The sequence below is a fragment of the Prionailurus viverrinus genome, chromosome C1, assembly GCF_022837055.1.
Source record: "Prionailurus viverrinus isolate Anna chromosome C1, UM_Priviv_1.0, whole genome shotgun sequence".
NCBI classification, from domain to species: domain Eukaryota; kingdom Metazoa; phylum Chordata; class Mammalia; order Carnivora; family Felidae; genus Prionailurus; species Prionailurus viverrinus.
Genome location: NC_062568.1, coordinates 91022195 through 91036210, shown reverse-complemented (window position 1 = coordinate 91036210; position 14016 = coordinate 91022195). Strand labels below are relative to the sequence as shown.

The 14016-nt window shown below is 41.5% G+C and overlaps 1 protein-coding gene across 2 annotated transcripts in view; it reads right to left on the bottom strand.

The window, feature by feature from the left end:
• TMEM163 (transmembrane protein 163) overlaps nt 1–14016 on the bottom strand; it is a 272496-nt gene that overhangs the window by 116236 nt on the left and 142244 nt on the right. For both annotated transcript variants that reach the window (XM_047869772.1, XM_047869770.1), the window contains exons 3-4: nt 13683–13726; nt 12216–12307 (exon numbers count right to left, since the gene is read on the bottom strand). In XM_047869772.1, coding sequence (XP_047725728.1) covers nt 12216–12307; nt 13683–13726 — 136 coding nt within the window. The remainder of the gene's footprint in view (nt 1–12215; nt 12308–13682; nt 13727–14016) is intronic.

Genomic DNA, 14016 nt, shown 5'->3' with positions numbered 1-14016 from the left:
CTATATGTAGCAGAAATAGACTTAAAACACAGATTTATTTATTTATTTATTTTGCCTCTCAAGTTGGGGCTAAAGTTTGGGGCTGTTTACAGCTGTTTTCTGCTAAGTCTTCTTACTTCTGAGCCCACGGTCACACCTGTCATCAGCACACAGGGAATCCATGGGGCTTCTCACCTGAGCAGGACAAACACAGTACTGCCCCGAAATGAAGGCAGCACCAGGCTTTGGAGTCCAGCAGGGCTTGGTGCAAATCACCAGCATTATCCCAGCTCTACAACTCTGGGCAAGTCACTGTACCTCTCCATATCCATTTCCTCATCTATATAATTGGGGTAGTGATACCTGTACCTCATAGAATTGTTCTGAGGATTAAATGAGACAAATCAGAGAAAGTACTTAGTGTAGTCCCCAAACCATGGCAAGAAAATCAATGGTTAAGACTGGCCTAAAAGTTTAACTTCTAGATCAAAACCTATTAGATCAGAACAAAAATTCTACAAAAACCCCTTGACTCCCTACCAGACCATAAAACCCACAGCTATATGTTTAGGGCCTACAGGCACTCTGAAAATATGCAATAGAAAAGGAAAAAGAAAAGGAAAAGGAAAAGGAAAAGGAAAAATCTTCCATTGCCAGCAGATGCTGATAGTATTTCTCCCAACAGGGAGAAAAATTAAGAAAACCACATGGATATCCAGACAAGATTCTTATGATGACCATACTACACATCCACTAATAAATTGGCATCCTGTTTTTATACATCAGTTCTATGAGCCTAATTAATCTGAGTCTCCTGTATTTGTGTCATTAAAACCAAAACTCAGTCTATAAGGCCATAAGCCAGACTCTGCAGAGCCATAAGGAGGCCAGAGGACATTATCAATAGGGTGGTGGGCCTCTTGAAGGAAACTTCTTCCAGACAAACTACTTTACTAGCAGGGGTAACATAGCTTCTAAAGGTTCTATGGCATCAAGAGGAAGAAACAAACAGGGGGAAAGTATGGTGACTTTTCAAATGCATAAGAACCTTCAAGTATAAATCAAAACCATGATAAGACACCACTCATACCCACCAGGATGGCTAGAATTAAAAAAGCAGATAATAACAAGTGCCGATGAGGATGTGGAGAAATTGGAACCCTCATACACTGCTGACGGCAATTTAAAATGATGCAGCTACTTTGGAAAAGTTTGACAATTCTTCAAATGTTAGATACAGAGTTATGATATAGCCCAGCAAGTTTCACTTTTAAGTACAAAGCCAAAAGAAATAAGAACATTATTTCCATACAAACACATGTATACAAATGTTTACAGCAGCATTATTCATAATAGCCAAAATGAAACAACCCAAATAAATGTCCATCAACTGATGAATGGATAAACCAAATGTGGGACATCCATATAATGGAATATGATATAACAATAAAAAGAAAGAAAATATGATACATGCTACAAAGTGGAGGAAGGCTGGAAACATTATGCAAAGTGAAAGACTAAGGGAAGGAAGGAAACATGTGGAGCCACGAAGGACCACAGAGCGTATAAATCCACTTATATGAAAGCTCAGGATTAGGCTAAACTATACAGACCAAAAGATTAGTGATTGCCTAGGACTAGGAGCAGGGGAAAGGCAAGTTGGAAGTACAGGAAGCTAAAAGGAGTGGGGCTTCTTTTCATGGCAATGAAAATGTTTTGATCAATGCTATGAATATTAAAAACCATTGACTTATACACTTTAAATGCATGAGTTGCAGGCTGTGTGAATTATATTTTAATAAAGTTATTTTTTAAAAACATGGTTAGGGGCGCCTGGGTTGCTCAGTCAGTTGAGTGTCTCTTAATTTTGGTTCAGATCATGATCCCAGGGTCATGAGATCAAGTCCTGCATCAGGCTCTACACTGAGTAGAGAGCCTGCTTAAGATTCTTTCTCTCCCTCCCTCTGCCCCTCCCCCCTCTCAAAATAAATAAATAAACATTTAAAATCAAAACACCCTTATCTCTATTTTTCCTGGCCAATCTACTATTAAAAATAACCCCCGTTTATGAGATACCTACTATTTGTCAAATGCTGTGCCAGGCAACTTACTTATATTATCTCATTTGTTTCTCCTAACAATTTTATGAGGTAGGCAAAAAACAAACAAACTAAAAAAAAAAAACCAAACAACTCAAATATTCCTGTAGATGCCTTCTACTTAGTGATATGAGTAGGCTGAATCCTGATACAGGGAGACGCTGGTAAAACCCAGATGACTAAAAACTCAAAGGGTGCAACTATTTAGAGAAAGGCAGGAGATGGGGAGAAAAAAATCACCACAATTCCATGAAAATGGAAAATTCCATATGAAAAATTCCATCATTTCATAGACATCCTTGCCCAAGGAAGGCTGCATACACTGTGGCAGGTCCCTTCAGAAGAGGAGTAATCATATGTAAAAGCACCTGGTGGTGCTGATGTTGAGTACAATAGCACCCAGTAGGATAATCAAAGGAAGGCAGCATAAACATCAAGGAGATGAGTGAGAGTTTTATTCCTTGTTCCCAGACTGGCTTGCTTTTTATATTCCCCCAAAAGAAAAAAGTATCTTTGATAGGATTACAAAAATAGCATATGTACCTTATAAAATATTTTTCAGAAAATGCAAGCTGTAATAAAGAAGAAAGTAGTCATCAAGCCATAACCAGCACCAAGAGTTGGTGTTCATCAGTAGTCAATGGTACTACACACAGTTAAATTGAATTATAATGTTCAACAGCTAACACACAGGAAAAGATCTGGAGACCAAAGGGAGAAGAAACGTGCCCTGAAAAACTCTGACCCTGAAACTTCAAAGATGACTATGGAGAAACCAAGTCCACAGACCTATCCTCTGAAAATAGGACCACTGAGAGAAGGCAAAGAGCCTGCCGAAATCTCCCACCACCAAAAGTGGTCACAAAAAGAGAATGACCCCTTTCTCACCTGTCTATCTTAAACCTCCCCACTTCAAGGAAGGTTCCTGAATTAAATCTGTTCACCACAAAGCACAGGGACCAGAATGGAAGATGGAGAAATGACAAATATGGTGACTTCCAGGCTCAGGTTTCCAAACAGTGACCATCCTCAGGTGAAGGGGCCGGGCCCATTCACAGTGTTGGGCCCTGGTGTCCTTGGGGATGGAACCCTCTCCACTCAACAAATGCCTTGTTCCAACAGTGGGTGCCAAAGGACAGGCCACAGCCACAGACAAAGGTGTGTTCCTGCTCCTTCATAACAAACCCACAGAGCCCTTGGCCCAGGAACCAGTAGGTCCTATGCAGCTGCCAACTTGGCGTGAAAATAAGAACCAAAGCTTCAAAGAGCATGCAAGAAGTCCAGGCTGCAGCTAAGACAAATGATCTTCATTTCTAAGACCTTTGAGACACAGGAGGGCCATGGTACTTGTCACAGCAGCCATTTGCCAAGGGACCAAGACATGACAGCTGCTCCTGGGCATGGCATCCTGGCCCTAGACTGCCCTAGCAGTTTATCTATGTCTGGCCAGCAGCCAACCATTTCCCTACCTACCAGAGTTAGAACCCAAGCTCAGGACTGAATTTTCAGTTGTATTTTTTTATAGCTCTTAATCCTCTGCATCCGTACCACTTTTCTTCTCCCTTACAATTAAATCTGGCTCCCAGCAAATTGCTAAGAAAGGGCATTTCCAGGAGGAAGGGTTGGGGGGCAGGGCGGGGGAAGGAGCTGGAATGAAAAACTGGTAAAACAAAGACACACAAATGATCATTTGAAGAGGCAGTGTTGCATAATGATTACAAGGAAATTTCAGAGCAAGCAGAAGGTAGGTTCAAACCCCAGTTGTATCCATTACCAGCCATGAGCCTTCAGAAACACTATTTCCCTTCTCTACCGGGTGTCAAATAATACCTCTACCTAACGCAAAGCCCAGCATGATACCCAACACACAGGAGGTGTTGAATAAATACTTACCATCTTAATAAAAGTTATTGCAACTTTACATAAGATGAAGAGCTCCCATGATTCAATATTTCATTCTGCACCTCTTTAAATGAGCAACTAGTAAATGCCAGGTGGAAGAAGGTTAAAAGATTAAGACACTTAAGGAATACCCTTGCCCTTGTGAGCTTAAAGTCTTCTGAGGGCAATAGACACTCAACAAATATACCAATACATAAATTAATGCAGGTATTTAGATCTGTGAAAGAAAAAAAAAAAACATGGCACTGCAAAAAAAGAATATGGTGGGGGTGGGGTTGGGAGGGGCAAGGCAGGAAGGATCTGATCAGTTATTAAGTTGTACTTTCTTTGTCACCTAAGCTCTATAGCCTGTGTCTGGGAAATGGTTCAAAAAGGAAACAAAAGATCCTCATTCCCATCTGAAATTCTGGCAACCCAGTTCCCAAAAGAAATACAAATGCCAAAACAAATCTGAGAATATGCTCAGCCTGATAACTAAACATGTGCACCTTAACGTGGAGAATTCGATTTCCCACCTGGACAAGTAGCTCAGCTCAAAAAGAATGGTAACACTTAGTGCTGGTAAAGGTGAGTCAACAGATATCCTCACTCATACTGGTGCGAATGTAAATTCGTATGACCTACTTGGAGAACAGTTTCACACTGGGCATCAGAACTATAAGCATATTCTTCGACCCAGACTTCTAGTAATTTATCCTCAAGAAATAAGAAGACAAGCATTACAATACGAACGTGTAAGGACAGTTATTTCAGGTTGCTTCTAGCCCCAAGAAGCTGGAAACAACCTGCATCTTCAGTAGAAAAGTACTTAACAAAATATGTTAAATCCATGTACAGAATACTGAATAGCTTTCAAAAAATAACATACCTCTATTTATTCAAAGATGGGAAAATGTCCAAAACATGGTGGTAAGTAGAGAAAAACCAGTTTGCATAAGGGTATATATAGATTATCTCTATTTATGTAGGAAAAAAAAAAGATGTATGTGCACACACCAACACAATACACAACTAAACTTTAGCTATGGTTCTCCCTGGAAGGCTCTCTGACAATTGCTATGCCCTTTGTACCTGTATGAATTACCTTAACTTTTTACAAAAATCATATATTACTTTGTTGTGCTCCACACAGATGAGATTTGTTTTAGGGGTGGGATGAAGAAATGAAATCAGGAAATCAAGCAATAATAATCTTTTTTTTTTTACCTCACTACACTATTACCCCATGTCCCTAGGTCAAAAGCAACTTTCTCAATATGCGAGTATATGTCTGGGTTTCTAGATTTTTTTTCCTTGCAAAGTCCTTTGTTCTATACTGTTCAAAGGAAATTAAAACAAAAGCGTTAATTTCAAAGTATCCCAGTATGACTATTGAAGAAACATTTTCAAAACTCCAAGGATGGAAAATAAGTGATCTAACATTTTTTGAGCACATACTCATGTCACATTCAGTATCGTGTCTTATCTTCACCACAACACCATTTGGTAGTTGTCACAGCCCACCCCCTTTCACAGAGGAGGTAACTGAGGTTTCGAAAAATTCGTGCGTCACTCAAGGTCACAGAGCAGTTGAGTGCAGGTCTGATACAAGACTCTTCTCGGGGACAGCAGCAGTTTTCCAGTGGCTGCTGTAACCAAGCACCACAAACTTAGGGGCTTAAATAAAAGAAATTTACTCTCTCACAGTTCTAGAAGCTGGAAGCTCAAAATCAAGGTGTTGGCAGTGGGCCCACGCTCCCTCTGAAACCTGTAGGGCAGAATCCCTCCTTGCTTCCTTGAGCTACTGGCGTTTGCCAACCATCCTTGGAGTTCCTTGGCTTGTAGATACAGGACTCTGAACACTGCCCCTGCTGTCACATGTGCTTCTGTCTTGGTGTATCTTCTCCTCTTCCTATAAGGACTCCAGTCAAATGGGATTAGGACCTCATCTCACTTAGTTGTATCTGCAAAGACCCTATTTCCCAAAACGTCACATTCTGTAGCAGTGGGGATTAGGATTTCAGTATCTTTTGGGGGACACATTTCTACCCATAGTAGACTAAGGAAGCCTACACTTCTTTCTCTAACACATCCTGCCCACAGCACCACAACCCATTAATATCATGCCTGTGTCATGGCAGGTTTCATAGAACTTCCCACGACTGTGGAACTTCCCATGGCAACTCTCTTTGCCTTCAGGCAAGACTAAATCCAAACTGGTCAAGGCATGTGAGCTCAGGTCCCACTATCAAGGCTCTCTACCTTCTACACTGGCTCTCATCAGCTGTTGAGGGACTCTCTGAAATTATTTATTCTTCCAGTTCACGTTCTGCTCTTGAGTGTATTTTGAGTTAAAATACACTCCTAGAGCTTGGTAATGTTAAGAACACTAGAAAAGTGTGGAGGAAAGATGGTTCACTCTCCCAAAGCCCCTGATTTAGGCACAGACTGAATGCTCTGTGCAAAGAGGGGGAGGGAGGCACGGTACTACTTCACTATGTTCCTGGTATAACTCCTGGCCTTTGCAGTCCTCTTAGATCAGACACCAAAAGCAAATTGCCGATATGCTATTTCTTGACTGAATCAGTTTCTTTTCTTTTTCAATTTCCAGAGCTGTTTCCAAAAGCAGCAAGAATGTTGCTGAAACCAGTCATCAAAAGCTATCCTGTCGACTGGTAGTTTTCAGGCCAAGGCATTTGGCTCAGCAGATTGGGGGCGGGGGGGGAAGACAGAGCAAGGACCCTGCATGGGTGAGAACCGGCGTGCCCCATTTATTTCACATGAAGAGACACACCAGGATTTATGCCTCTCTAAGAATATCTACCCCAGAGCTCTCAAATTTGCTTTCCAATATGCTGCTGAGCATCATGCCATGTGGAGGTACATTTGGAACAAGTGAATAGCCTCCCAGGTTGTGTTTTTGCCTCAGTGTTGCAGAAGTTCAAGCCTGTAAAGGTGAACAGCCTCCCATCTGCCTCCACCTCTCCATCTCAGCAAGCTGACGAATGGCCCAAGGAGACAGCTGGGACTGGGGAGTGTTCACGGGCCTCCCACCTGTGTTGAAATCATGCAAAATGTCAGAGGCCTCAAATGAGCGTCAAGCTGTACCTTCCATGGCAAGCATCCTGATGGCCCTCCACAGCTGATGGCAGCAGGAAGCTGTACTTCCTACGGCCTTACATAGTACACAAGGCTGACAATGGCTGAGACAGGCGCGAAGTGCTCTGTGTCATTTGGCCATGCCAGGTTCCTCCTACACTAATTTCTCCCACACCCACCTCCTCCAGCACCTCCTTCCTCCCCTACCTTTCTCTCATTTCCAAGTCCCCTGGACTTTGATTTAGTAACAACTTTGTTTTTAAAAAATGGATTAGGGGTGCCTGGTTGGCTCAGTCGGCTAAGCATCTGACTCTGGATTTCAGCTCAGGTCATGATATTCATGAATTTGAGCCCTGCATTGAGCTCTGCACTATCAGGATTGGGATTCCCTCTCTCCCTCTCTCTGTCCCTTCCCAGCTTGCACGTAGTCTCTCTGTCCCTCTCAAAGTAAATTTTAAAAGTTAAAAGAAATTTTTTAATAAAAAAATGGATTAAAAATGATCGAACTACCTAAAGAGGTACTGTCCAATACAGTAGCCACCAGCCACATGTGACTATTTATGGTTCAATTAATTTAAATTAAATAAAGTTAAAAATGTAGCCACATAGCAAATGGTCAATGGCCACATGTGGGTAATGGCTTGATGATACTGCACAGTGCAGCTATAGAACATGTCCATTATTGTAGAGACTTCTGCTGGACAGCTCTGGTCTAAAGGAAATAAAGAGCATCTGCTCTCTTTCTTCTGTCCCCAGTCCCCCTCCCTGAGGAGATCTTGCTGCCAGTCTCCTTTATATCCTTGTAGAGATTTTTTTTTATATGCCTAAACAGTGTGTGTGGATGCAAACCTCTTTTGTCAAAACAAATGAGAAGAGACCCTAAATGCTGTTTTGCTCTATGCTTTCTTCACTTAATGACACTTGGACATCACAATGCACATGTACACATAGTGCATCATTCTTTTAGTGGCCTCAGAGCAACCTACTGTCACCAGGACAACCGTCACCACCCTACTCTTCTAGCCACGCTCCTCTGTGTCCCCCTGTGTGGCCCTGCACCCTTCCTTCCCCAAAACACGTTCATCCTATCCCACTCTCCACATCCTCAGACTCTTTTCCGACTCTTGCTCTCACCAGTTGGCCTAAGAAAAACCTGGTTGCTCCCTGAGGAAGCTGCCTCCCCACCTTGGAAGCAGAGGCAGTGTGTTCTCTCTCATCCACATACTCGAAGCCTATGTGCCTCACGGTGAATTACAAACCAGTCCTCTGGCTTTTTCCTTTCCATGCTCCCAGTCAGTCTCAGGCTAAACCAGCCAGGATGCCTCCTTGCCATTAGCCCCAACCACCTGGTCCCTCTCCTTTCCTGACTGATGGAAACAACACCTGCTTCACTGCCTTCATCTCCTCCCCAACTCTGCAACCATTGCTTCAATCCCAGATGGAGCATCTGGCCAATACCTGGTGGAACATACGTCCCTGACCTTTTGTTCTTGCCTGACGTCAGCCACCCATTCCCAGCCTAAATTCACACCAGTAGGCAAACCGGCTGTGAAATGCTGGGTTTGAGCATCTCATTCTCAGATCAGTGCCCCACACCTAGGACTGTCTACCTAAGTAAGATTTCTCAACCATGAGGGCCATTCGTTAATCTTGCCATGGCCATTACATTTAGTGAAAGAAGCCAGTCACAAAACAAATAGCTTATGATTGTACTTATGTGAGGTACCTACAGTAATCAAATGCATAGAAACAAAGCAGAATTATGGCTGCAAAGGGCTGGGGGAGAGGGAAAAGGGAAGCTGTTTAGTAAGTATGAAGTTTCAGCTTTGCATGATGAAGGAGCTCACAACTGTAAAATGAATATATTTAATACTACTAAACCACACACTTAAAATGTTTAAGATGGTAAATCCAGTGGCAGTGGTTTTTACCACAATGAAAAAGAAGTACAAAACAAAACGATTGAGGGCTACACCCTATGGTGATGCTAAAGGCATCCTCTCTTCCGCTGGGCATCAAGCACCCAGCCAGCACACACAGTATCAGGCAACAAGGCTGACAAAGGTCCCACTGCTCCTTGTACTGGCAATTCCAAGCTCAAGATTCTCTCTGAAGCTTAGAGTCAAAGTAGGACAAATTAGAGGAATTAACTAAGGAGCAGTTGGGTATTTCCTCATTTATTATTCTCCAGCAACTAACTGAAAACCAGTGGTTTTTCTAGCTATGCCTCTCATAATTCATTCATGCCCATTAATACGCAAACATCAGTTTCTCATCTGGCAGTGATTCCATGAATTTTTAATTTACATGGGATGAGGCAGAGATTAAAACTTTAAACTAAAGCCAACAATACAATGGATTGTGGGATATTGTTTTAATCCCTACATTTAAGAATCTCCAAATAAATTCACTGGCATCATTGCATGAACTATCATCTGGGAATTATCAAAGCAACTACTCGGAATTTTTGCCTTTGGGGTATCATGAGAGATATACATTTTTGTAATGGTACCTATTTTGCAATCACTGAAAACCAAAACACATTTCTTGTCATCAGTCTTTTCATCTTGGAAAACTCAAGGCCACCTGGCAAATGCTCAAAGAGATCCTGACTCTATGGAAAAGCTACAATAATTTGTAGATTTGTGACTAATACGTAAGAAACTCATTTCAGCATAAAGGAAATCAGATTTAAAACAGCAAATTAGAAGAGAGAAATTGAGTAACACTGAACTCAATTCCTTCTGGAATCGCAAATCAAATTCTGGATTATTATTTCTAAAGTAAGAAAAGACAGAGAGGGAAGAGCTTTCTCTTTTGAGGTCAAGGCCCAAAAGAATTATAATATAAGCCACATAAGTAATTAAAATTTTTTAAAAGCCACATTAGAAAAAAGAAACAGAAGCAAGTAAAATTAATTATAATAGTTTAATCCAATATATCCAAAATATTCTTTAAAAAAAAAAGATTTGGGGGCGCCTGCGTGGCTCAGTCAGTTGAGCATCCAACTTCGGCTCAGGCCATGCTCTCACAGTTCATGGGTTCAAGGTCCGCATCCGGCTCTGTGCTGACAGGTCAGAACCTACAGCCTCTTTCGGATTCTGTGTCTCCCTCCCTCTCTGCCCCTCCCCTGCTTGTGCTCTGTCTCTCTCAAAAATAAATAAACATCATTAAAAAAAATTTTTTTTTAATTTTAACTTTTAAGTAACCTCTACACCCAACATGGAACCTGAACTCACACCCCCCCACCCCGAGATCAAGAGTTGAACGCTCTACCAACTGAGGCAGCCAGGAGCCCCATATCCAAAATATTCTTATATCAACATATAATCAATATTTTTAAAGTTATGAATAAAATGTTTACTTTTTTTTTTTTTTTACTAAGTCTTTGGGATGTAGTGTGTATTTTATACTTACAACACCTCTTAGTTCAGACCAGCTACACCTAAGTGCCAGAATAGCCACCAGCAGCTGTTGCACCAGACAGTACAACTATAGAAACAAAGAACATATCATCCTCGGAGAGAGACAGGACTAACTCTTAAAATGTGAGCATATTTCTAGATTGTTCTCACTGTATTCCTCAAATCATAGCCAGCAACCACTTGGGTTGTTGCATTGGCTGCTCCTTTGGCTGGACCACTGTTAATTCAACTTTGATCATTATAGTACCATAATTTGAAATTTTACAAAGTCAATTTACTCCAATTGTTCTCTTAAGTTTTTCAACCATAAGTTGACTCAAAAAATCAACTTTATCCTGAACAATATCATCTGGGGCATCACACATTCGATACTTCATATTTGTTAAAAGAGCTAATGTACATTTAAATAAATATGTAATACTTAAAAGAAGTTTCTATGCTCTACCCAAAGCCAACAATGAAATAAAATGCGTTCTCATTTGTGAATCAGCTATAGCATCATCTTTCAAAAGCTTTCCAATATATTATTACCAGAGTCCCCTAACACCTAACGTTTGTATCTCAACATTCATACATTTAAGTATGACACAGCATCCTCATCAAGAGAACCTTCTGTCTGGGCACCACACAAATCACACTGTGGATAACATTTACTCATTTGTATTAAATTGTCCAAAAGTACAGAGGTGGGGTAAATGACTAGTGGTGGTCAGTCTCAGGGGAGCCCCCTTAATAATTACCTAATAATAAAGATGGCAGCTAAGGTTTCCTGAACTACATGCCAAACTTATATATATATATATATATATATATATATATATATAGATAGATAGATAGATAGATAGATATAAGATATATATCTATTATATATATAGATATATACACAGACATTATATATACATACATATACACATATACACACTGTTCTAATATATATATAACATATATTACATTATATTATACATATATAATATATACAATATCTCTGTGAAGGAGTTATTGTTATTTTTCTGCTTTTCTAGATGAGGAAACAAGGCATAGAACAGTTAGCAACTTCCTATGGTCACAGAGCTAGCAAGTGGTAAGCTAAGATTCAAAGCCACGATATCTAACTCTGGAACCTGTGCTATCAGCCTGGAGATTTAAAATGGAATAAAGAGATGCAAGTTGGAAAAGATGTGTTTTATGGTCACAAACTCAAATTCCTCAAAGACAAAACCATCACCCACAGGATATAGAGACTGGGAGAAGCCACACCCTCTAATAGAGGAATGTAAGACCAGTAGGGTAATCTAGAACACCCTCAAGATATCTCCCATAAATTACAGTGGAAAAGTCATCTTACTTATAAAGAAAAAAAAAGCATGAAAATTCCAGAGAACAAAGATTCCAAAAACACATAGAGAAAGAGGATGGAAGAATGGATGGATTGAAGCATAGGTAGATCGATGGATAGATGGACAGAAGGACAGACAAATGAGCATACAAACATTCACTCCAGACTCAAGAGCAGAGGACAGGGAGAATTATAAAAGGATGTCCCATCTCTGTGACCATCCCAGAAGTTGCCTATCATACGGCTGATATCACAGCAGGCATGCTCAAAGTAAACTTGGGTCCTCATTCTCATCCCTGGAACCAAAGTTGCAAGGTGAGTTATGCTGACAGCCTAATTACGTGGCCTTCCTTTGCAAGGGTTCGGCAGCCTGGGACAAGATAAAAATCCACTTACATGTACTCCCTATGGGCAGAGTGTACAGCGGCAGCATTGCTGTAACGCCACAGGACAATCGCCGATGACAGGACGTCAAGGATGGCATCAAACTAGGAGAAGGAGACATGGCATTAGTGTTTTCCAGCATGAAAAAGGCATGACGGTGAAGACACAAGACACAAAGGCTTGGATTCTGAGCCAGTGATCTCAGAGCAAAGAAGCTTCACATCATCATGATATAGGCTACTCATCATCCTCATGTTGGGTCCTGGGAATATGGAGCTGAGGTCACCCTACATGCCGGCCTGGTGGCAGTGCCATGGCTTCTCCTCAGACCTCCCACTGCTCCCACAGACTGAGAAAGCACACTCTGTGGTGCACTGGGCTCTGCTCCCTGGGCCCCAGCTTCTAGCGCTCTGGAGATACAGGGAGCTATGGGGAGAGTTGTACTGTTCTGACCCATATCCCCCAGCAGACAAATAATTGCAGCACTTTCCCCTCCATCCCAAGTAAAAGATTCAGGATAAGGATTCTATGTTTCCAGCTCCCGATGCGATTGTTCTATATAAGGTTCAAGGGTGAGACTGAGAGTAAGGTTCAGGGCAAGATACCCCAAGGATTCTGGGAAATCTAACATTTCAGAATTGTATACAAAATTCAATGCTCTTGTTTGAATGAATGAGTGAACGTGTGAGGGACAGAGACAGAAGAAAGGGGATAAAAGGGAGGGGTGGGTGTGTGGGGGGGGAGGCATTTTTCTGGAGAGACTGTCCATACCTTTCAAAAGATTCTGAAAACAATCTACAACCTCCAAAACTTTAAGTTCTCACATCAAAGGGCAGAAGTGGGTTTGGGAACAGGAACACATGCCCTCAGGTACAGGAAACCCTAAAGCTACATAGGAGGATGTTGGAGCTCTCCAGATGAGTCACCACACCACATCTCACTTTTCAGCTGGAAAACTCCAAGCACTAGCACTGTCTTGAAGGAATGTGGGGAAACTACACCCAAGCTTGCAACATGCCTAGCTTATAAAACATCTGAGACCTGTTTTCTCTGACCAATTCCCATCAGGAAACAGGTTCAGGACCCAGGTTACTCCTAATGGGGCTACAGACTGACTTGTCTAGTGCCAGCAGCCCCAATCCTAACCCCAACACCTCTGCCTGTACCAGTAAATGCTTCACTCCAGTGTGTACCCACTTTCAAACCTACAACCTTGAGGGAGAAAAACAGGCTAAAACCATCCTCTCAACCAGGTGTGGAAAATGAGGTCCCCTAATCTGTTCTGGAGATGTGTAGAGTATCATTGTTGTTTCCTTCAAAATTGTAGTTGGTTTTTTTTACAGAAGCTATTTCCATAAAAGGTTTGTCACGCTAAGCTCTCTTCAGCTAACCACCCTCTGAACTGCCAGCCCAGAGTGAGATTTGTGGGCTCAGGAAAAACGTGCAAAACTTCATAAAAGTACATTTCAGGTTACTTACTGCAAACCCAAAAGCAGAGGCGCTGTACCTCATAACGGAGACAGCTAAAAAGAAAGAAAATATTATTCAGCATATTTTAAGACCTCATGGATATTTTCTCTCATTTATGAGTATATTAATATAGTTGATAGGGCCTTTTAAACATCAGTGGAAAAGTTCCAAGAGCATTAAGTTAAAAATTAACTGTACTTGTCAACCCTATGAACTGAAAAAAGTAAAGTGAAGGTGAAAAGATTGTGGACTCCACTGGCAACAGCAACCCTTCCCACTGCGTCCTCTAGCACCAAAGGGCTGGCTTCAGAATGAAAATGCCCAAGCACCTGTCAATCAAATG